The 24,652-nt window shown below is 39.3% G+C and overlaps 1 protein-coding gene across 11 annotated transcripts in view; it reads left to right on the forward strand.

The window, feature by feature from the left end:
- The window catches only part of LOC107099439 (unconventional myosin-Va-like), an 83,369-nt gene that overhangs the window by 45,711 nt on the left and 13,006 nt on the right, over positions 1 to 24,652 (forward strand). For 3 of the 11 annotated variants that reach the window (XM_015397548.1, XM_015397546.1, XM_015397550.1), the window contains exons 15-32: positions 2,473 to 2,475; positions 3,295 to 3,450; positions 3,570 to 3,667; positions 3,761 to 3,847; positions 5,805 to 5,913; positions 6,032 to 6,243; positions 7,459 to 7,615; positions 7,767 to 8,006; positions 8,090 to 8,338; positions 8,876 to 8,969; positions 9,090 to 9,238; positions 11,113 to 11,226; positions 14,398 to 14,532; positions 15,687 to 15,743; positions 15,863 to 16,090; positions 16,430 to 16,438; positions 16,964 to 17,064; positions 17,188 to 17,244. In XM_015397548.1, coding sequence (XP_015253034.1) covers positions 2,473 to 2,475; positions 3,295 to 3,450; positions 3,570 to 3,667; positions 3,761 to 3,847; positions 5,805 to 5,913; positions 6,032 to 6,243; positions 7,459 to 7,615; positions 7,767 to 8,006; positions 8,090 to 8,338; positions 8,876 to 8,969; positions 9,090 to 9,238; positions 11,113 to 11,226; positions 14,398 to 14,532; positions 15,687 to 15,743; positions 15,863 to 16,090; positions 16,430 to 16,438; positions 16,964 to 17,064; positions 17,188 to 17,244 — 2,255 coding nt within the window. The remainder of the gene's footprint in view (positions 1 to 2,472; positions 2,476 to 3,294; positions 3,451 to 3,569; positions 3,668 to 3,760; positions 3,848 to 5,804; positions 5,914 to 6,031; positions 6,244 to 7,458; positions 7,616 to 7,766; positions 8,007 to 8,089; positions 8,339 to 8,875; positions 8,970 to 9,089; positions 9,239 to 11,112; positions 11,227 to 14,397; positions 14,533 to 15,686; positions 15,744 to 15,862; positions 16,091 to 16,429; positions 16,439 to 16,963; positions 17,065 to 17,187; positions 17,245 to 24,652) is intronic. The other 8 variants (XM_015397551.1, XM_015397553.1, XM_015397547.1 and 5 more) reach the window with 5 other exon arrangements.

A 24,652-nucleotide genomic window follows, 5' to 3' on the forward strand; every position in this document is an offset into this window, starting at 1 on the left:
ATCAGATGAATCATATTTATTTTAGAATGGTATTAGTGAGAAATTTCTTAGGCGGAGAGGCCATTTTGGCACATTTATCCATAAATGTCACCAAACTGTGCCAAATATGTTTTTTACATCAATACTGGGGGTTTGGTAAAATTACGAGGTCACGTAGCAGCTGGACCCGCCGGTGGGTCCGTAGGGTTCAAGGGGTTAATCAAACTCTTACCAAATCCGGTTGTGGGAACTTCATTTGCAGTTCCACGGGAAACCATCCTCCATCCACATCACATCTCTTTACTCGTTTTTCAAAAAGAAATAGAGGGTAATCCAGCAAAAACCGACACAGCCATCTTTCTTTATGGTTGTTGCAGTGATGTCATACACGTCACTGCATTTCATGGCTCCAAAACATCCCTGTATCGAGGCTAACGCCTCTGCTGGCTCCTGGCAACATGTACTTTTGGGAGTTTAGGAATTCGCTACAGTTGATCTAGATTGCAGGCTAAACCTATCAGTACCTATGTAAACTCCAGCTGTTCTCTTAGAGACCTGAACAAGATTTGGATAAGAGGTCAAAAATGACATATAGCAACTTTAATTTCTAAGAAGGCCTCCTGATGTGCTAAAACACATTAAACACATTAGGACTGATTGGTTATTAACTTCCTATGAGATTTGGCGTCTTTTTTTTTTAGTATTCTACAAAGTCCACCTGATCATTGCTTATGCCAAAACTTTGGTCAGTTTTAAAACAAAGTGGAAATCCTGTTTTTAAAATGATAAATAACAATGATCAAAAAGGTTTAATGCTTTTTTAAATATCTTTATCTTATTCATTTTATCTCTTATGCTGGAACAATACAGACAGCTTTATTGTGAGTTTACAGACTGAGCCATCCCATTCCTCCCAATGTCATTGGACATGTTAGGAGAAAAATGAAATGCTGAATTCCCTCTGTGTTTAATACTCGAAGTGATGTATTCATTAACTTAAGTGAACAGAGCCACACTGTATTCTGTCATGTTCCAACACAAACTCCTTGTGTTTTGTAGGGATTGTATGTGACCAACATAAAGTAGAGCAATGTTATAATTTAGAATGAAGAAAATGTGTTTTTAAGACCTAAAAACAGATTCTGTATTAATATTCAGACCTCTTTAATAAAAAAAAAAAAAAATTCTCTGGAAGTGCAGCTGCAAGACCCTCGGGGTCTGCCTCTACTAGTTAGTTTTAGAGGCTGAAACTGCTGTTAAAAAGGTGGACAGTGTGTTACTTGCAGTTCTCAAATCTTGCTGCAGATTCTGTCTGATTTAGGTCTACGCCATCCTATTATTTCTTGAATACGTTTTAAACCGTACTGCTGTGTTCTGCATTTTAAGTCTCATCCTGATTGAAGATGAAACTCATACACTATCTCCTCTAATGTGTTTTCCTCCAGGGTTACTGTCATTTAGCTCAATCTATAATTTTTATCAGCTTTGACCATCCTATCAGCTCCCACTGGAGAAACGCTTCCCCACAGCATGATCCTGTTCCCACCATGTGTAACCCTGCGTTACATGTGTTTTATTTTCTGATCTGCCTTTAGCATCATCTATGACAGAGTATTAGGGCCAGGATAGAGATATTTTTTCTTTTTCCTGAATAAAGTCGTAACATTACGGGAATAAAGTTGTAACATTACGGGAATAAAGCCGTAACATTACAGGAATAAAGCCATAACTTTATGGGAATAAAGTCGTAACATTACGGAAATTTAGCCAAAACGAGAATAGTCATTAAATTACAAGAATAAAGTCATAACACTATGAGAATAAAGTTCTAAAATGACAAGAATAAAGTTATATTTTATGACAACTTTTACAAGAAGCGCTGTCTTCTTTAAAATGAGGAATTTGGCATTTTGTGAAGTTATACTTTGAAATCAGTTTGAAAAATAAGCAAATTTTACCACACCAGCATCAAATTGGGCAGGATGTCAAAGTGGAATCAAGCTGCTGTTTGCTGGCCGGCCGTCATATGCTGGCTGGAGCTCAAAGCTTTCTTTCTGAAACTGTTTGTGGTATGATGACTACATCCTTGTAATATTGCGACTTTATTCTCGTAATAAACGACTTTATTCTCAAAATAAAAAAATCTCTAGCCTGGCCCTAATACTGCATCGTATTTTTTGGCCTCATGTTTATGATGATGTTTATCACCATGTTTTCACATGGAAAATACTTTTCCCTACGTTAGATCTAAGCGTTCTTACTGAATGTCTATGAAAAAAGTCATGTTTCCATCCATTCACATTTTTTTTTTTACTTTTTCTTATTTTTAGAGCTGTAATTTTGATCATAATTTTGAGGGTTTTTTTGTGGGTTTCCTTTTAACTTTTACTTTAATGCCACATGTACTTGTTTTTTTTTTTGTATCTGTGTGTCCATCTGTTGTCCATGTTTGTTTGGTTGTGTCCTCATCACGACCATCTCACCCGCCAACAGAAGGTAAACAGATGCGTTCTGAGAACGCCGGTGCGCCGTTAGCTCTTCGTTTATTTTCTTTCCTCTCTTCCTTCCTCGTCTCACCTCGTGGCACCGAGTTATTACACTCTAACAGCACTGATGGGTTGGAAGTTTGTGTGTCTGCCTTTGTCTGCTGCATGGGGGTGGGAGCAACGGTAGCACTGCAGGGCAAGAGTGCGGATTCATCACAGTGAGAGACAAAGGAAAGCGGGTATTTTTTTCTTTCAGAGTGAAGCTGAGAGCAAGCAGCTGCTGAAGGCAAACTGGCTGTCCTGCTTAATGATGCCGGTTAGAGAAGCAGCATGGCGCCGGCTCTAAACTCAGCAGGACGACGTGAAGCTGCACACATAACTCAGCATCTTCATCGTGTAACCTCAGCGTTATACGAGCCATGACTGACTGTGCTCAAGTCCTAACACTATGGCAGGATAACGCCACACGGCCATGTATGGCCTCTGCATTTCGTCATACATGACCAAACATTAACACTTTCAGCATTTATGTTGTTTCCTTTTTTAACATCTGACTCAGTGAATTTCTGTAGAACTAATTGATAGATCTACTCACCTATTTAAGATGAAAAACTAGTTTGGATTAACCTTCACGTCTGTCTCTCTTATAAAGGGTAAAAAACAGTCATGTTAAATTCTATGAAGCTGAAAACGAAAGCTGAATATTAGTGGTTTTAAGATGCAGGCACTTTGCTGATTCTATAGTTAGGGTGTTATTAATGGAGGAGATCCGTTGCCTATTATTGCTCAACCTTCTGGGTTTTAACTATTGATGGACTGCTATTTCCAGTTTGACCTGCTGGTGGAGCTGTTCCAGGACGAGGAGAAGGCAACCACCCCGACTGGTCAGGTTCCCGGTACCGGGGGCCGGACCCGGCTCAGCATCAAACCGGACAAAGGCCGAGACAAGAGCAGCAAAGAGCACAAGAAGACTGTAGGCTGTCAGGTAGTCATCAATGCTGTTTAAAGGAGTCAGGATCCCACCTGATATCCCCCCACCCCCAAGATAAAACATCCTAACAAAATGAAAGTAGTGATAGAGGATGCTGCTTCTCTATCTCTCAGTTCCGAAACTCTCTCCAAATGCTGATGGAGACTTTGAACGCAACCACTCCACATTACGTCCGCTGCATCAAACCAAACGACTTCAAGTTGGCCTTCTCGTGAGTCTCTGTTTGCATCTCCTTTATTACTTTGATGGATTTTAGTAAACTCAGGACTATGTTCTCCTCTGACTCATTATGTGTTGTTGGCAGGTTTGATCCTAAGCGAGCAGTGCAGCAGCTCAGAGCCTGTGGTGTTCTGGAAACCATCCGCATCTCTGCAGCCGGCTTCCCATCCAGGTACTAAAACATCCTTAAAAAAATGATAATAATTTCAGTTGCTGATTTCTGAGCAGATTTTGAAAAGCTTTTAACTTCAGATTTAATTGGTTCTGATCACAGTTTACTGCAAATAATAAAACTCATAACATGTTAACGGAGGGATCAGAGAGTTTAATTAAAAAAATGTTTAGAGCAAAATCAAGCTTTTTTTCTTAAAAACAGTCCAAACATAGAGAGCCATCTTTTTTTGATAGTCTCTTGTTATCGGACAGATATGTCGATCTAAAACTAATGGGACGTCTCACTGTGTGAGAGAGAATATTCAGTCACAAAAACTGGATTAAATTTTTTTTAAGGGCCTGATAGCATGATTACTGAGGTTAATTTGTTTTTTTTCTCTGTAATATATATTATTAGTGTTAGCAGATATAAGTACGCAGCATTTAGACCAGTTTCTCAACAGGATTCCTTTTCAGCAGAGGAAAATAAGACCATCAGACAGTATTTGAGTTTCATTCTGAGAGAGATGGGGCCACCTGCGCTTGCCGTTTTATTCACCATGACACATGACACAACAATCATGGCAAATTGGCTCTCAATTTGTACATCACTTCCTGTGGAAATAAAAGGACAATTTAGAGCATAAAATGTAACAATTAGCATCTTTAATGCGATCAATAGTGCTTGTGTTAAATCTAAGGCCTGTGGCAATTTATCTGGCCCTCAAGAGCAAAAACAGGTGCATCATGCTACAAAATGGAGACCTTCTCTCCTTTTAACTTCAACAAAGTGGCTAAAATTTCTAAATAAACAGTCTGTAAAGTTGTAATACCAAAGAAGTGTGCTGTTTGTAAATTAAATAACGAAATGAAAAATTTCATTTCCACAGCTGCAACCAGGCCTTTTAAAGACTTGGCAAAGCTGCCTTACAGTGTTGGTAGCCCTAAATACTCAGATTGCTAATATTTCCAAATCCGGCAGGTTGAGGCTGGAAGCTTAAAAAAGGACAAGACAAGGCACCTGCAATTAGCTTAGCGGTTAGCTTTTCTGTTTCCATTGCTTCATACAGGGTTCAGCTTTATTTCTAAAGTAATTTAAACATATAAAATGACCCAGTGAGAATTTTTTACCTCAGCAGCATCCATGCTGCTACCCAGCTGGTTTCTTACTGTTTCACAGTTTGATACTGAAGCTCACTGTTCATCATCTAATCTACAGTAACACTAATCTTCAAATCAAACTGTACTTTTTAGAAACAACTGCCTGTGTCTGTTTGGCATGTTAGTGATTAAAAATCATCTTGGCTTTATTGTCTTGTAAAATTATTCCCAGTTTACGTGACATGTACTAAACCCCACAAGACAGATTCCACTTATTTACTGAATAATGGGCCAGAACACACTGAATCCGATCCTACAGAAAATGGTGTCAGATAAAGTCATGACGTTCACCTCTCATTGAAAGTTAATGGGGATGATCACACCTGATATGATTTTACACAAGGGGGCTGCGTAGCTCCGTCTGAGATACAGCCCAGGTCTATTTTAGTCGGATTACTCAGCAATTCAGCAGCAGTTTCATGGGTCTGATGGGAAGAGAGATGCCGTTACAAAGTAGAACACATCCTCTTTGGGGGAAAATACAAAATAAAATCTGTTAATCGCACAGGGAAACGGTCAGGTCTGGAGTTTCACATCGCATATATAGCTAGCGGGACAGGGGTATAGGATTTTACCCATGATAGGAGTTCAGAAGGACAGAAAACAGATGAAATAGTAATCCTTGTTAAGCTTTACAAAAAATAAAATAACGGGGGACAGACAGCAGGTAAGCGCAGCGTATCTCTCTCACTTCTTTATGAAAAAAAAGAAAAAACATTAGACCACAGAATTTAAAAGTACGTACTTTGCTTTTTTACCCTGTTTCATGATGACATGGAAGGAAATCTCAGTTCTGTCTGTGTGTGATTTGTTAGGTGGACGTACCAGGAGTTCTTCAGCCGTTACAGAGTGCTGATGAAGCAGAAGGATGTGCTCCATGATAAGAAGCTGACCTGCAAAAATGTTCTGGAGAAATTAGTTCAGGTTAGACAGACTCTGTTGTCTGTTTCTGTCTAATCGTTTCCGCCACCAATCGATACGTTCCTTTTTCTGTGAGAATTAAAAACATTTCCTGTTTTCTGTCATTTCTTTGCTTCCTCAGGATCAGGACAAGTACCAGTTTGGTAAGACTAAAATCTTCTTCAGGGCCGGCCAGGTGGCTTATCTGGAAAAACTGCGAGCGGACAAGCTGCGCGCCGCCTGCATCCGCATCCAGAAGACCATCCGCTGCTGGTTGGCTCGCAAGAAGTTCCTTCGCCAGCGCAGCGCCGCCATCACCATTCAGAGGTTCACCAGAGGATACCAGGCCCGCTGGTAGGTGGTCGGCCCTAATACTGGCATATCCTGAAAATGTGAAGTATTTAAGCTGGATTTGGCACCACAATTATAAAAAGGAAAAAAAAGGGTGGGTCACACATTTCTGCCGCATGTATTACAAACGCTTCAACCAATCGATCAGTTTATTTTGTACGTCCTTGTCTTTGACACAGATGCACATGAAGCTTTGAAATATATTTAGAAAAGATTTTGTTTTGAGATTATAAGCTGGACCATGTAAAGTAGGTCAACATAACACACAAAATTGAAATCTATTAAGTCATTGTTTCTTAAAATAAGAAGGTGAGACAATTTAGATTTAAAATAAGAAAAAATATTTGCATTTTCTTATTTTATTTCAAGTGCATATTATCTAGTTATATTACACTCATTCCTATGAAGCGTATTGCATTCACCAAAGAAATAAAATAAATCAGACACCTTATCTCATAAATACGAGATTGGTATCTCGTAATTATTAAATCTCATCTCTTAATTATGATAAGCTGTCAGAAATTTTTTTCTTTGGTAAATGCAATACGCTTCCATACATTCCATTGCAACATCACCTACTCGTATTAAATGTAATAACACTTAATTTATTAAATGTTTACTAATTTCTATATAAAGTCTGATAGAACTCCAGTAAAAACTGTCCTCAGGTTAACTTAAATAGATGCTGTTCAGCTCATTCTGGCCCAAGAGGGAAATACAAGACTTATAAATAAATAAATATAATAAAAGTTGATTAAAAGTCACCAATCACTACTAGTACTAGTCAACAGTATATTAAAGAAAAAAAAAACACATTTCAAAGTTGTTTTTTTTACACTTTTTATTTTCTTATTTCCATTTGAGGAACTTCTGAAACATATTCAGGATTATAATCATGATATGTTCCACACATAACTATAAGTGATCACCTGATACGTGTAAATTATTAACAATGTTGCCCTGGTTGGTAAAATGCTACAAATGATTGATATAAAAGTCTGAAAAGCCTCATATTCATAAAAACTAGAAATAGTGAAGCAACCGAAAAACCAGCATCTGTAATAAGCTATAGTTATAACAGAGTAATTAAAGCAATGAAGAATTGAATGTTTGTTTTGCTCAAAAATATATTCGTGTATCCTTAAATGTCATTGTTATGAAAAATCTTCATTTAATAAGGAGCTTTTTTTATTTTAATTTTTTTGTGTTTCTGGGTAGCTTGGCAAAGTTCATGCGCCGCACCCAGGCCGCCACCGTCATCCAGAAGTACCAGAGGATGTGTGTGGAGAGGAAGCGCTACAGACAGAAGCAGGCCGCTGCTCTCGCCATGCAGACAATCCTCAGAGCGTACATGGCCCGACAGAAGTACCAGGCGGTGAGATGCAACACACAGTGTGACAGAAGGATGCAGGAACTATTGTCTGATCTGTACAGGATGAATTCCAAAAAAAAAAAAAAAAAATCAAAGTTCTGTTTAATTTCTCTCGATTTAAAGTGTCTTCCTGTCGGTGGTCATTTATATGCAGCTGCTGCGGGAGCATAAGGCCATAATCATTCAGAAGCACGTCCGCGGCTGGCTGGCCAGGTGCTGGTACAAGCGCTGCCTGGAGGCCATCGTCTACCTGCAGTGCTGCATCCGCAGGATGAGAGCCAAGCGAGAGCTGAAGAAGCTGAAGATTGAGGCCCGATCAGTGGAGCACTTCAAGAAGCTCAACAAAGGCATGGAGAACAAAATCATGCAGCTGCAGAGAAAGATCGACGAGCAGGTGAGGTCCTGGTCCTAATCCGGATTTTTTTCCTTTTTTTCCGTGGTTTGTTAATGTTTTTGTTTTTTATCCTGTGCTTATAGCATAAGGACAACCGGTTAATAAGCGAGAAATTGGTCACTCTGGAGAGTTCCTACGCATCGGAGAGTGAGCGCATGCGCGGGGAGCTGAGCCGGCTGCGCGGGGCGGAGGAGGACGCCAAGAACAAAGCCAACCAGGTGTTGTCTCTGCTGGAGGAGCTGGAGAGGCTAAAGAAGGAGCTGAGCGTCACCCAGCAGGAGAAGAAGACCATCGAGGACTGGGCACACAAGTACAGGGACGAAATGGAAAAGGTAAGAAAGGAAGGAAGGAATCTGAGCCTTCTCTGATTTTCTGGGAGGGTTTTCAGTTTCAGAACTCTGTTTATTTTTAACTTTCTCTGCTTACATCCTCCTGAGAGTGTCTCAGATAAAGATCCTATAAATAGAAACACTGGGATGTATGAAACTTTGCTCTCCAGTATTATGTTCACCTCACATCAGAAGAATGACTGCTGGTGCACATAGGATGCTGTAGTTTTTAGACGCTCTGGGTAAAAAACTGATGTTCAAAAACCTGGATGGGCTCCAAACAAGTTAATTTTGTACAGTAGTTAAGTCTTAAAGCCATTGTTTTATCTTTGAATATATGATCTCCTGGTTGTTGTTTTTTTATTGTTTGGCCGATTAAGTAGCTCTGAATGGTAAAGAAAAGAACCAAAAGATTATCTCCATTTATGCGTCCAAGTATTGGTCCGATTTTTAATTCAAGTTGAAAAAAAAATAGCTTTCTGTTAATGTAGTGATGGCAGCTTCACACAAGATCTAAGCGCTGGATTGTTTAATGTTTAGATGGTGTCCGAGCTGAAAGATCAGAATGGACTGCTGAAGAAGGAGAAAGACGACCTGAACAGGAGGATCCAGGAGCAGGGTCAGCAGATGACGGGTACGTCGCTTCCACCAGCTGCCCCGATTTTACCGCATCAGGAGAAAGAAAGAGAAACACTTTGGTCAATAAATAATCGTATGTTTTGTCTGAAACTTGTCTTTGTGTCGTCCCTGTTAGAGAAAATGACTCGTGCGATCGCACAGGAGACTCAGCAGCTGGAGACGGATCTGAACGAGGAGCGCTCTCGCTACCAGAACCTGCTGACAGAACACCTTCGCCTGGAGGAGAAATACGAGGACCTGAAGGAGGAGTTTGCTCACTCCTCGGTGAGGAGCACTGACTGGCGGGAAACACAGATTCCTGCTTCAATATTGTTGAATGGGTTTCCTCCTCATCTCATAGTGCACATTCTACTTTTTATCAGTTTAAAGGCAGGGAAGAGGATTCTGTGGTGGAAGATATGTCCAGGTTTATGTGTTTTTTAATTGTGTGTCAGTGCCCCCTCCTTCACAAAAGGTCTTTACGCTGGAAACGCCTCTGCCGATAATTCTGTATTTTACCTAGTCAGCAGGAAACCTCCATAAGAAGTCGTCTCTGCCAGCGTTATCAAATACAGTATTAACTATAAAATTAAACTTAATTTATCTGTCCAGCATACGTTTTGCAACCAAAGCATCCATTTGAGACTATTTTGCTCCTTCGGGGCACGCCATACTTAACTGGCTCGGCTCCCTCCCACTCTCTCTCCTTTTTTCAACTACATGGAAAAAAGCCTTTCCTTTCCGCTGTAGGTACCAGATCTGCTAGGGTGGTCAGATCTTCTCAGGTCCTGCTTCATTGCCACATGATGTAAAAAATTGTTGTTGCTTAGACAATGATGATAACATCAGGCAGCGTCAGTGTGCTGAGTCGGGAGCATCTGTAGCGTTAACGTGTCTAATGACCGGTGAAGTTTTACCTGATCGATAACAAAACTGAAAAATTTGTTTATGGTGAACAAAGTAACTCTTAGACCATGATATAAAGGAGGAGAGCTGGCTAGCGCTGTGGCTAGTTGTGCTTAGTAGCTAGAAGAGGTAATTCAATTAATTTTTATAGTCCCAATTCACAACACATGTCATCTCAAGGCACTTTACAGTTCAAGTGGAGAGGAAAAACTCCCTATTAACGAGAATAAACCTCCATAAAAAGGTTAGCCTCTTTTAGCTTGGTCAGTTAGCCATATTAGGCTTAACTACTTTAAATTTGTGTCAATAACAACCGTTCATTTTCTACAAGTAGAACAACTGTTTTATTTTTCTAAAATCTTTTTGAAAGTCGCTTTTCAAGATGTCCCATTTGTCCTTCCCTGCACTCAGATCTTAATAAAAAGAAGGAAAATAAGCTGAGATTTTTTTTGTCACCTTGTTAAATGGCAGAGCTCAGTCTTAGAACACAGTACTTTCCTTCAAGACTGACAATGACTGTTTCCTACTTTCGGCTACTTTAGATCGCCGATGAAATGTAAAATTATACCAAATACGGGTAATAATATGTTGAGACTCCAGAAGAGATTTGATCTTTAAGAAACGGTTGCAATACAGTTTGTCCGAGTGGAGTTGCCATATGTTGACATCATAAGAAGGGGCAGGGCCCTGAGCAGATCTGACCACCCGAGCGGATCTGGTACCTGGTTAGGTTTGTCTGGATTCTTTTCAGCCATCGATGCTCCAGTTTACACAAAAGAGTGCAAGACTGCCATCCATCAATTAAGTCATTTTAGATGAATCTGGACACAATTTTATGAGAAGAATCCTCTTTCATGCCTTTAACTACTTATTGGTAAACCTGTTAATTCCTTTGTTTGGAACAAGGAGGAGGAATAGAAGTTCTATTGAAATTTTTCTGGATTTTCACTTTAAAAACAATTTGCTCCATTTTAAAGATTTTAATACTAAAATACTCAACAAGAAAATGATATCTAAAGAGCTGAATATTCCTAAACAAAATAGTTTTTTAAAGAAGTTCTTTATAGCCCTTAATTTTAAGAAACATTTTAGATCCAATATTCATAACATCTAAATTGGTTCTGCTGATTCTGATATCCTGGATGCAAAATTTCAACACATTGGACCCTTTTAGCTCTTAATCTGTAAACGGTAAAGTGTTGTTGTTTTTTTTGCTGTTTTCATTAAAGAAACTTCTGTTCTTGTTACGGCAGAACGTCTCCAAACCCGGCCACAGGAGAACAGACTCCACCCACAGCAGCAACGAATCAGAGTACACCTACAACTCAGAGTACGCCGAATCGGAAGAGGGTCACCGTGCCGGCGATGTAGGGGCTTCAGCTTTAAATGGAGGAGAAACCACCTTTTTATGTCCCCTCCTCTTTTTTTTCTAATCTCTTTTTATTAAACACAAAACAAACATTAGTTACATTCTTTGCTCAAGATATGTTTTTTTATTTTTAACATTACAAATTACACTCCCTCCCCCCACCTCTCAGAACTATATTACAAACTATATATACAAATACAAAATGCAACCACTTAAGAGTAGCATAAACACAAAATAAAAATTAACAATGTATGTGCATATATGTACACACATTCCTACCATGCATAAAAGAAAAAGAAAAGCCTTATTTATTATATGTGCTTAACTTCTGTAGGTCTTGGCCATCAGGTTTCGATGCATTACTCTCAGGGATTCTCAGGAAGTGTCTTTAGCTTTTCGAAATATTTTATTAATGGATTCCAAACAGCATAAAACCGATCACTGGACCCTCTTAGTTTATATTTCATCTTTTCTAATTTGAGGTACAACATTAGATCAGACATCCATTCAAATAATTTTGGTGGGAAGGAATATTTCTAGTGTAAAATAATTTGTCTTCTAGCTATCAAAGTTGAAAAGGCTATTATATCTTTGAACCTAGAGTTACCCATACTATTCAGTGGTATTGTTCCAAAAATTTAGGTATACATATTAGGCTGACAATCTATTCCTATGATATCAGATATCGTTTTATACACTCCAAACCAAAATGAGTTAAAAGATGTGCATGACAGAAACATATGTGTTAAAGTTCAAGGGGCACAATGACATCTATTACAATTTTCATCCTCATTCTCAAATATTTTTGCTATTCTAGCTTTAGAATAATGCATTCTGTGTAAGCTTTTAAACTGGATTAAGGCTAAACTTGTACAGGATGTAGTCCCATTCACCTTACGCCACCAGCTTTCTGGAGTTGCCTCTCCCATTTCATTATCCAACTTAACTTTCACCTTAACATAAATATTCTCCCCTTGTGAGGTGATTAAGGAGTGAAATCTAGAAATGAGGCCCTTTAGTTTAGGAGAGAGTGCAAAAATATTCAAAACACAGGGTTTCCGCGGGTCATTAAAAATCATAAAGTCATTAAATTATTATTTTTTAATTAAGGCCTTAATTGGCATTAAAATTCATTAAATGTGTTTATTGTGGCATTTAAAATGCTTTGTTAAAAAAAAATGTTTATAAAAACAATTTCGTCAGACATATTATGTTACGATATATTTGCGTGGAACTGCTTCCGGTTGATCGCAAAGCTGTATGTTCAGAAAAGAAGCTTGAGTCGCAGAAAAAGCTAGATAATGAGAGAAAAAAAAGCAATTTCAACAAAAGTGGCTGGAAAACGGGCATGGCTGCAGCCTGTCGACTGGTACCTGTTGGTGGCATTAAAATTATTTCTAAGAGCATTAAAAAGCATTAAATTTGAGTTATTCATTCCTGAATAAACCCTAAAAACAGTAGGCTCTGGTTCATTTGGAAAGTCTGGTGTGCTGATAGAAATAAAGTGGCAAATCTGTAAATCCCTAAAGTAGTCTGAACTGGTAAGATTACATTTAACACATAGATCATTGAAACTTGCAAAAACCCCTGACTTATAAAAATCTTTAAACCTGAGAAGGCCTTGTCTTTTCCATCTCAAAAAGATTGAATCTATGTTAGCTGGAATAAATGCCTGATTATGGCAAATGGGCGCCTGCACAGAAAACTGATTAAGGCCCAAATGTTTTCTGAATTGAAGCTGAATACGTAAAATTTGCGTCACTATAGGATTTGCAGAATATGATGAAATGGATATAGGAACTCTGGAGGTTACAAAGGCTGGAAGTGATGTTGAAAGACATGAGTTATTTTCGGCTTCACCAGACATGATCAGATGACTGATGATATCAATATTGTATCTTCTGGCATTTTGCCACACAATAATATATTTGTAAATTTGGCAATCCCAAATTCTCCATCAGAGCGATGTTTCTGGAGAAATGTTTTCTGTATTCTGGGAATTTCATCTGCCCATATAAATGATGTAATAAACCTATGTATAGACTTAAAAAATGATTTTGGCAAACAAACCGGGAGACACTGGAAAATATAAAAAAAATCTAGCAAGAACATTCATTTTTATACAATTAATTCTACCAACCAATGTCAGAGTGATGCCAGTCCGTCCCTGAAAATCAGATTTTAGCGTATCCACTGAGGGGTGAAGTTTTTACTAGACAATTCTGAAAAAGATGGAGTTAGATTAATCCCTAAATACTTAAACCCATCTCTAGACATAGAAAATGGAATCCTGGTCTTTGCCATCCTCGCAGCCCTCTGCAATGTTCAAAATGCGCAGATTTGACCTGCATGATCTGTTTTCTAGATCCTCTAGCCCAGGGATGTCCAACTGGTTCCAGAAAGGGCCGTGTGGCTGCAGGTTTTCTTTTCAACCAAGCAATAGCACACCAGACTACATTCATCTCATCAAGTCATAATGTTAAGACTGGACTCACTTGATGAGATGACTGGAGTCTGGTGTGCTATTTTTTGGTTGGAAAGAAAACCTGCAGCCACACGGCCCTTTCTGGAACCAGTTTGACATCCCTGCTCTAGCCGATCTAACAGGTCCTGGTTAACTGCTGTCAGAGCTTTAATGGTTGCCTCGGCTGCGTTCAGTCACTCAAAGTTCTCACCAGCTGTTGCTTCAGTCGACACCAACCTTGCTGGAAACGTATTGTCAGTTTCTTTAATACCGTCCACAGCAGTTTGTTTAAGTAACTCTAGAATCAAAGTGTAGATGTCATCTTTAGGCACAGATCTCTGTTTATCTATTTCAGACACCAGTTGAACCATGGAGACGGTTTCCTCACCACTAGCTTTCTCCCCCGCCATAGCCGAATGTTTACTAGTCAACCTCTTGGAGGACGTTTGATGCAAGGATTTCTGCTTCCCACTCATTTTAGTCACACCAAGCACACCAGAAGGTTTCACCACATATTTATGATCTTGTAAACCACAATATTTAGGAAAATGCGACACTAAATCAAAAATATTTCTCAAATTCACTGAGAGCTCTGCAGATCGCGTCCTACCCCCACACCGCCATACCAGAAGTCATGTCCCCTCATCTACTGAAAAAGGGTTTATGGTGTTTATGTTTAAACCTCTTATTTTATCTCTCACACAGGACGTGACGAGGGGGATGGATACCTCACTGACTCTAAAGCTGCAGAAACGGGTTACAGAGCTGGAGCAGGAAAAGCAGTCGCTGCGCAACGAACTGGAAAACAAAGAGGACCAGTTCCAGCGGGCTAGAGCCAGGGTAGCTGCAGGCAGCCCTTCACTTTTCTCTGGATTATATTGTACCCCATTCCTGTTCTGTTACCTCTGAAACCAGACTATAAGCCATTATAGGCAGATCAAAGATGCTTCTTATATCTGTATGTCTTTATTTTGTTATTCAGCTGCATCTAAAAAGATTGATCCAGTTGATTTATTTCAGGAAGCTCAGAAAGTTGGGTTTTGAATAAAGAAGCCGAAATTCAATGTAGGTCTATGTTCAGGGCTACAGAACCATGACTATTTCTGATTGGAAGGCTAGAGTTATCCATGGGGGTGTTCTAGTCAGGGGCCGCTGCTGGACCCGGTTCCTGTTGGCCCCTGTACTGAAAACACTAACAAATACTAATTGCTTTGGCAAATCATCTCATTTAGCTGCTGAAATTAAGGTAACATGCACTTATTTTAAAAATATTTAAAAAAATTTTAGATCAGTTTTTTGCAGAGTAACTGCAATGACAGAGGAGACTGTTACTGTGTGTGAATGTACACCTTAACCCCTAAATCATTCAATCACTATATACAGCGGGGAATATATAGTGGACTTTATAGTCATGTAACTCCTCCTCCACCGCGATGGCCTGCGCCATCTTTATTAGTTGTCGACAGCCGGCCGCTGTCACAACAAATCCCATAATGCTTTGCGAGGAGAGCTCTCCACGCAAAGCATTCCAGGATATATCTATTCGTCTAGTGAACATGGCTGATCACTACCTTTCAAGGTGCATTGTGGGAAATTTCAAGTCCATTACTTTGTCATCCACTAGATGTTCGGACACTCATTTAAAATGGCGTAACATTCTTTGAAAGGGTGGACATTCAGACAAATTCGGTATTTGTCCCTTTGACCAATTCAGTATTTAACAGTTATTTATAAATTACAGACAGCTTTAAGCAGAGCCACAGAAGTGTGAAACCTTGGTTTATTCATATAAACTGGGCCCCAGCCCGGACCCCTAGTTCATTTTATCTAGAACCGCCACTAGATGTTTCCATACTAATTATAGAATTATAGAAAAACTGTTTAAAAAAAGTTGCTCTGATAAAATGAATTATTTTTAAGATCCTGATTAATATCAGCATCAGTCGACCATCATTTCAGTATCTTTATTTAATCCAACATGTTTTCTGTTTTAGGATGATGCACAGTTTAGAAAGGCCCGTGGAGCAGAGCTAGAGTATGAGTCCCTGAAAGTAAGTAAAAAAAACTCTTAAGCTTTCAAAAACATCAACACTTGTGGAATAAATAAACATCATTATGATGCCACCTTAAAAAAAAAAACAATGTCACTTTGAACCTTCCTAACGCTCAGCGTCAGGAGCTGGAGTCTGAGAACAAGAAGCTGAGACACGACCTGGCAGAGATGAGGCAAAGCCTGCTCGCTGACGCAGCCACAGGTGCCGGGGCACCGGGCTCGCCGGCTTACAAGGTGCTCCTGGACCAGCTGAACGCTTCCTGCGAGGAGCTGGAGGTCCGCAAGGAAGAGGTGCTGATCCTTCGTTCCCAGCTGGTCAGCCAGAAGGAGGCCTTGCACCACAAGGTGAGAAAAACATTTAGGTTTGTTTGCTCTGGTTTGGTGACGCATTAATAAACGTAGATGGATGCTGCAGTAGGCTGTTTGTCATCCAGCTGCTCTTTATTCCATCATGTTATCTGTTTTTAATAGGATGCATCAGATATGTTTCTGCTTCCTGATGTGATGTCATTTCCATGATTAATGCGTCAAATAAAAAGATGGGAAATATCAGCGGCCATTTAGTTTTTACAATAATCAAACAGCTGCTAGTTTACTGCCTGTGTTGCTTCTATTCTCACTGTCCCAGCCGTGTGTCTAACGCTCTGTCTCCACCTTCTCTCCACCATTCATGCTTTTCCACAGGATGAGAAGGTACAGTGGATAAACCGAGACGTTAATGTTTTGATTTTTCTTTCTCTTGTTCTGGTTTAACGTTCTCTGTCTCCTTAGTAACAAACCTTTACAGCTTTTATGTGGCTTTAAAAAGCATGCATGCAGAAAACATTACAATTTACATTACGAAGTTACTCCTCTGGCTAAAGGTCTTTAGATTTTATTTCCTGTGATAGAAGTAAAGTTAAAGTCAGGGTTTTTTTTTCACCTTTCTCATCCTCTGTGTGTTAAAATGCGTTTTCTTTACTCTCGTCTCCACTACCATTGTTTTGTGGTCTGCCTGGTGCTCATTTCACAGCTGCCTTTCCTGTAATAATTATTAGATTTCCCCAAAGTGATGAAGTTTTACACAAAGAGGCAGAATATTGTGGATAACCAAAACATCACTTGTTACTGTAATTCTTAGGTTTAGTTAAACAGTTTTGATTCAATGCGCAGGTTGAACTCTTTAGTTCTTGGTCATTTTGAGGACTTCCCCAACCATCTCCTCCTCCTCTTTCCTAGGAGACGATGACGGAGCCTTCAGTGTTCGCTCAAGATGTGAACAAACTGAAGGACGCAGACGAGTTAAAGCAGGCCTACGTCGGTCTGAAAGACACCAACAGGTAGGCCAGCTTCAAAGCCAACCCTCCTCACTCTTTGCTCCTGTGTCATAAAGATGTGGTTCTGCTATGAATCCTTGAGAGCTGATGTGTTAGAAACCAGTGTTTGGCTGTATGTCCTGCCAGATCTCCCAGGTCAATGCTCCCGGTGGTGGAGGTACGGGATCTCCTGAGTAGGCTGAGGTAAAAGAGGAGAAATGGCTTGTGCATCATGGATCAGAACATGCACAGCCTTTCTGTCAGGGTTGAAAGGTTCCCACTGACTAATGCTGCTGAGGACTGAAACGGCTGATTTCAGAGAGTCACAAAGCTCTTGCCCTTAGACAGCATGATATTTAACGTAACTTTGGCTTCAATTTAAGTCTAAGGCTACGTTCACACTGCAGGCCTTGATGCTCAATTCCAATTTTTTTCTGTGAAATCCGATTTTTTTTTTTTGCGTTGCCATTCACATTTCCGAATATATGCAACTTGTATGTGTTCTCCGGTGTGAACTGCAGTCATACAACGCAAGTGTCCCGCATGCACAGTAGAGGACGCAATGATATCACAGGCCAGCATGCCTACGGAAGTGAACATAAATGGTAGTGCCGTAGCGCATCTAGCGATCTTCCCCAACCTTAAAAACTCAATCTTTTCAAGATGGTTAAACAATAAGTACTGCTATCAGCATCATCGTCCGCCATGGTTGTTGTTTTCCTTGCCGCTTCTTCATAGAATGACCAAGAATAGTGACCTTTGTCGGGTATTAATGGCGTTCAGGTCGGATGAATGCAACCTGGCTGTTCAGACACAGTTCACGTTTGAAAAGATCAGATTCGTATCGGATTCAGGACCACATAGCCAAGCAGCCTGGGTCGCATTGGAAAAAAACGGTTCTGTGTTGTTTAGACTGTCATGATAAGATCAGATCCAGGTCGCACCTGGGCCAAACAATCATATTTGGGTCACTTCAGGCTGCAGTGTGAATGTAGCCTATGGCCTATGGCTATGCTCACACTTCAGGCCTTAATGCTCAATTTCAATATTTTTGTGAAATCCGATTCTTTGGTTGTTCACATTTCCAAATAGATTCATTCACACAACCTAAGTGTCCCGCATGTGCAGGAGAGGACGCAACGACATCACAAGTAGCAAGCGTGCTCTTTGTTTATAGAAATAAACATGGATGGTTGTTCTGGAGTGCATCTATTGATCTTACCCAACCTCAACCATTGCATTAACAACAAACTCTTTCCAAGGTGGTTGAAAATAAAAACTGCCCTCTGCATCATCGTCCACCATGGTTGTTTTCCTTCTCGTTTCTGTGTAGCAAGACACAGAATAGCAACCTTTGTTGAGTATTAATGGCTTACAGGTCAGATGAATGCCACCTGACCTTTCAGACTCGGGTCACATTTGAAAAGATCAGATTGTATCGCATTCAGGACCACAGAGCCAAGCCAGGGTGGCGTTGGTAAAAATTGAGTCTGTGTTGTTCAGACTGCCATGAAAAGATCGGATCCATGTCACATATGGGCAAAAAAAATTTGGATCACTTCAGACTGCTGTGTGAACGTAGCCTAACAGAGGAACAGTTGGCTGTTTGTCCTGAACTGCTAGAGTTATCAGCATGTGTTGTTTTTCAGTTTGAAGGTCTGCGTGGGTTTAAGTAGTTGGCATGAATGAAAGCAGTGTGATCATCGTAGACTGAACTCAGATGACTTTCTCTTCCCTCGGTGCATTTCTTTATTATCTCTAAAGGCTTTTAATAACGCACTGACTGTGGTGACGATACGGCCGTAGCAATGAGTTCCTCAGCTATTCTGCATGCAGTTCTATTTTCTTTTCTCCACCTCTGTAAAATTTTTAAGGAAGTTTGTATGTCAATTATCTTATAGATGTTGCTGGTGAAGATTCTCAGTCATCCAGGTCATAGTAATTCCAAAAAAGTTAAAAAAAAAACAATCCACTGGACCTGGTTTCCAAGTTTGAAGACGTTTCGCTTCCCATCCAGGAAGCTTTTTCAATTCAAAACGTCAGGAATAATGTTGAGTTCCAAGCTTTATACAGTAGCCTATCAAAGCCTTGTTTTGTTTAGAAAACATGCAAATTGAGATGGATCAATGGGTCCACCTCTTTATAATGGGGGTCGTTTGGCTTCTTTTGTTAGCTTGCAAAGCCCCGTCCCCATATAGCTGTTCAATTCTGGATAACATATGGAGAAAACGCTGAGATCTAAGAGGGATGTATGGATAAGTCAGTCCATACTATACAAGAAAACATGAATAAAATCAAATAAAAAATAAGATTAAAGGAACAAGTGTATGAAGATAACACAAAAAGACCTCTAACATTTTAGCCAAATCACAAACATACAGCGCTGATGGTAACTGCCCTCATCTAACTGCCAGTCTGTTAGACACTCAAAGGTAGGGAGTGTATATAACACAACAGATCACAAGGACATTTTTGATGAGTTTTTTATAATTGTTTATCAATTTTGCATTTTAATGACAACAACTACATAGAAAACAAGCTCAGCAGTGCAGAAAATAAAAGATAAGATAGAGGGCATACACACTTCCCTCATTATAGAGTCCAAATCTAAGTATTTATGAATGCTTGAGACCGGATAGTAGACTTGGTCCTTCAGTATAGTCCAAGAACGGCTTCCCTATGCGTCCAAAAGTGTCAGTCTTAGAGTGGACGACGCATGTTAGAAAGTTGAGAGGGATATATTCCAAAATAAGCTTCTTCCATCCAAAAATAGTTGGAGGTTTATTAGAAAGCCATTGTAACAAAATATTCTTTCGAGCACAGAAAATTATACAATTTGCTCTTGTTTTGATTTTGGATTTGTTTATTTGGTAGACCACGGAGAAGAGACACTAGATCGAGGTCAATATTGGTTTTAATTAGTTCGATAGTCTCCACCAGAACAGATAACCAATATATCTAGATCTTGGGGCATGACCAGAGACAGTGTGCGAGGCTGCCTTCATGTATTTTGCATTTAGGGCACATTGAATAGGACTCTGGTTTAAACGTAGACATCCATTTTGGGGCCAGGTGAGCTCTACAAGGCAAAAACCATCTAGAAATAAGTAAAAAAAATCCTAAGTTAAGTGTATTTAACCTTAATTTTAGCAGGTAAATAAGATGATTTGTCAATGCAATGAGTATTTCCACTCCTAAAATAAGATAATATGCACTTGAAATAAGACAAGGCAATTATTTTTTTCTTATTTTAAATGTAAATTGTCTTGTTCCATTGGCAAAGTATCTCACTTACCACCTCAATTCAAGAACAAATGCTTCATTTAGATGTCCCATTTTTTAAGATAATATGCACTTGAAATAAGACAAGGCAATTATTTTTTTCTTATTTTAAATGTAAATTGTCTTGTTCCATTGGCAATGTATCTCACTTACCACCTCAATTCAAGAACAAATGCTTCATTTAGATGTCCCATTTTTTACAGTGTATGTAGTATTTTAAGTTGCAATGCCCAGGTGTGATTACAAATACAATTTTTTCTGGCAGAGTTCCAAATACTGCTCCATATTTCATCAGTAATCTCAATATTCACCTCTCCCCCCCCAGGCCTGGGCCAGAGTTGAAAAGTGACGCTTATGAAATTTAAAAATGCTTTGTAGCACATGCTGATTGACACTTTACGAGTTTCGAAAGAAAGTCAGGGTTTAAATGGGGATGTACTTTTGATGAGTTAAATTTAACATCATACTGTCTATGATGATCATTTATTAGAAACTGCAAGAGACCAGCAGAGCTAGGACTGAAAACCAACTGTCACCATCAACTGGTGTTTTTACTTTGAAAGTTTAGTTATGTAAAGAGGAAACTACCGTATACAGGAGATAAAATGCTCCCTCTGTAGAATCAGCTATCAGCTACAAAACCTGCTGATAAATGTTTTGGCTGATTCACAGCTCAGACAGGCTTGGAGATGACCTTTAACCTCCTGGTCATGCAGAGAAGTTTCCCTCCAGGGAGTGAGAGGGAAATTACAGCAGCCTAGCTGGAGTTTAGAATCTGAAAGATGCGGTAACCTTGATTAATGAAAGGCGGGAGTCAGTGTTGGCTCGTCAGTAGGGGGCACTAGAACCATGCCTTTCTCAAAAAGAAAGAAAAAGTTTAAAGACTGTAAACAAAAATGAGCAAACTGTCACATCTGTTCATGTGTAAAACATTACTGACCTTTGACTTTTCAGCATTTCTTTTTGTTTTCTTTTTTTGTGGGAGAATTTTCTAGTGTAGGTTAAAAACATGCATGTTCTTTGAATGAGTGCACATGTAGATCTGCAAATTGTGGAGAGATTTGCTAGCTGTAACGACATCTTTCATCTTTTATCCAATCAGAATAACACTTGATAGCTTTCAATCACAGTCACAGATGTTTTTATCACACATATGGAAGAGCAGAGGTGTTAAACATCAGTAAAGTACAAAAAATGATGATAAAATAGAAAACTGGTCAAATTTAATTGAAGAAAATATCTTAAAAACTGTCCTATACACAGAAAGCAGGGTTTTTTCCTCTTCTGTTCACTGTGTTGGTAGAGAGAACATAAAGAATACTAACTCTAGTTTGGTCCTAAATGAAAATGTAATATAACAGATATAATAGATTGAACTGCATTAACTGCTAAATATTTTTCGATCTCTGGTATTAAATACATTACAGTCGCAAAAAACTGAAATAGAACTTAAAAGTTGATGAACATGTACATTTAAAATCTAATATATCTCAGTTTTTCTCTCTAAACACCCTGGGCTCCAGCTGAACAGATTCCGTTTCTGGTTTTGTCCGTTTTCATGCAGCTGTTACATCATGTCATTATTAATAGGTGTGTGTTCAAATGTTTGGGTGAAAAGTAAAAAGTAGAAAAATAAATTCTCAAATAAGAGATGCAGAAACATTAGAACATTAGTACATTAAATAAATACTTGACACCTCAGTGGAGAGTCTTACAAAAACAAGACAGGAGGAAATTAAACAGCAGAAGAAACTTCAGTTATTTATTTACAAAGTTACGGCTAAAAGTTTATGTTGGAGGTCAATTGAAAGCAGAGAAAGGAAAATGGACTGAACTAACCTGACTAGCTATCACTGGTGAAAACCTTCTTTTTCACCGGAAAGACAATAAATGAATATAATCTGAATCAATTAAAATAATCTCCTTTAGAAATGCTGTTTTGTCCACAACAGGAAAACAAGATCCAACTGAAGGCAACTATTAAAAAGAAAGGGGAAAAAATAATATTGACGAAACAGAAAAAGTTTATTTTGCACTCGTAGCGCTGTCAGCATAGAGCCGTCCTCTGATCCCTTTGTGGGGTTGAAAATTAAAACAGAACACTGAATATGTTCTACATGTGATGGAAAAGCAAAGATTAATAGAGAAGAAAAATGTAGTTCTGGTTTATTTATATCTATATATTTGATATATTTTTCCATTTTCAGGTCGCATCCAAAAACAACTTTATTTTGAGGGTGGGGATTTTCATTTAACCCATAAAACAATCATATTTTCTGTATTACAGATAATTGTAATAGACTATCAACAATAGACAAAGAGGGATCACACACCATCTTTATACTTGATATTAAAAAATGTGTTCACCGGCAGAAGTAATGATTCAAAGATTTCTAAATGCAATGTAACTTTGTTTTCTTTTACATTTCCCAAAAACACGTTCTGATAAGAGTTTTCTGCTTTTTAACTGCCAAATGTTTCTAGAATAAGTAGATGAATCCACCAGAGCTTCCTTCTAAGTTTTACTGTGCATCTCTTTCTCTAACATGCTGCCTCTCTCTCTGCTGTCCATGGCTTTCTTTGATCGCTCCACTGATCTCTATTTATTCCCTGGATTGCTGATAGTCCAAAAACTGAAGTCACCTGCCGCCATCTTGGTTCTCCCCACTGAAAATGCCTGTAATATAATAACCATAACATAGTAATCAATTCTTTTGGCACATTGTCAGATAGTGTGTGTATGTGTGTACCTGTCTAGCCCTCAGAGGGAGGACCAGTTGTTGCACAGTAAGGATGTTTTGCTGGTCCTCTCTAACCTGACTCCGCCAGATGGATATGCGGAGCAAATCCATCTGGAAACCTTCCGTTGAAGTAATTTTGGGAAGGGGCGAAAATACTGGTTAGCTGATTGGCCTATGTTGGTGATAGACGGGCCAAATAAACCAATCAGATCAACGAAGCATATGACGTACTAACAGAGCGACGATGAAAACACAACCACAAGCCAGGCACAAGCCAATTGATAGATCAAACTCTTGCTGAAACCAGTCGGAAGAAGAGCAAAAACATCTTTTCCTCTGAGAAAAGCCTCCAGAGCAGTGTTTTGCTCTTCTTTCAGTGAAGAAATACTCTGTAATTCCGATAAAACTTGCTCGATAGCCACGCTAACGCTAGTTTCATCGGCTGAAGCCGCCATGTCCTTTAGACTAAACTAAAACTTTAGACTGAACTGTCGCACTTCTCGTTGCGTCACACCTCAACCCGCCTCAAAGCCAACGCTGATTGGACGTTCGTTTGGTGAACGGCTCCAAATTTTCTTTAACGGGAAGTAGCCAGACTGATCTGCTAGTGAAAGCTCTCGAGATCAGGATGGTCTCACGAGGCTAGGTCCTCTTATGCTATTTTACTAATGGTTGGGTTTAGGGCCAAGACAAGGGTGGGCAATTCCAGTTCCTGGGGGCCGGTATCCTTCAACTTTTAGATGTGCCTTTGGTTTAACACACCTGAATCAAGTAATTAGTTGATTGAGAGGACTTGTGAGAAACTGACTGCATACTGAGGAGGTAACTCAGCCATGTGTTTGATAAAGGAAGGATGTAAAACCTTCAGGATACCGGCCCTCAGGAACTGGAATTGCCCACCCCTGGGCTAAGGTGTCAGTTGGGTTAGGGTAAGGGTGAGGTATGCATTGGTAATGGTTAGGTTTAGGATTAGTTTTAGGGTTAGGGCATAGAAAGGGTTGAAAATGACTGAAAATCAATGAAAGTCCATGGGAGTCAACACATGGTCCTCACTATATATAGTGAAATGAGTGTGTGTGCGTGTATCTGTGAGTTTAATATTTGACTACAGTATTATTTCGCTCCATTAACACACCAATTTGGTTGTGATGGATTTGTTTAATATGTTATATTACATGATTTATATACTTCATGGACTTCATAATGACTATCCAATGTGATGTGACTATTTTTTACCATAGATCACAGTAATCTACTGATGCTATGAAACAGTAACTGTGTGTCAAAGTGATGACTTTATCTTTATTTTTAAGCCCCCTGAAAATCAGAACATCATCATTGTTTGATGCTGTAGCGCACATGTTGTTTATGTTCCAACCGGTCTGACTAGGGAGTACCAATATGGCGGCCAGTGACTTCACAGCACCCTGTACTACCAACGGCCCATCAGCAATCCAGTGAATAGAGATTTGTGGATTGCTCTGATTGGCTATGAACTCACTATTCATTAAAATGTTCAAAACTGATGGCTGAGGCCCCGTCCACACGAAGTCAAAACGAACACGAAACGCTAATATTTTCCAGAACGT

Source organism: Cyprinodon variegatus, unplaced genomic scaffold (assembly GCF_000732505.1).
Source record: "Cyprinodon variegatus isolate N-32 unplaced genomic scaffold, C_variegatus-1.0 Scaffold870, whole genome shotgun sequence".
In the NCBI taxonomy this organism is placed as follows: Eukaryota; Metazoa; Chordata; class Actinopteri; order Cyprinodontiformes; family Cyprinodontidae; genus Cyprinodon; species Cyprinodon variegatus.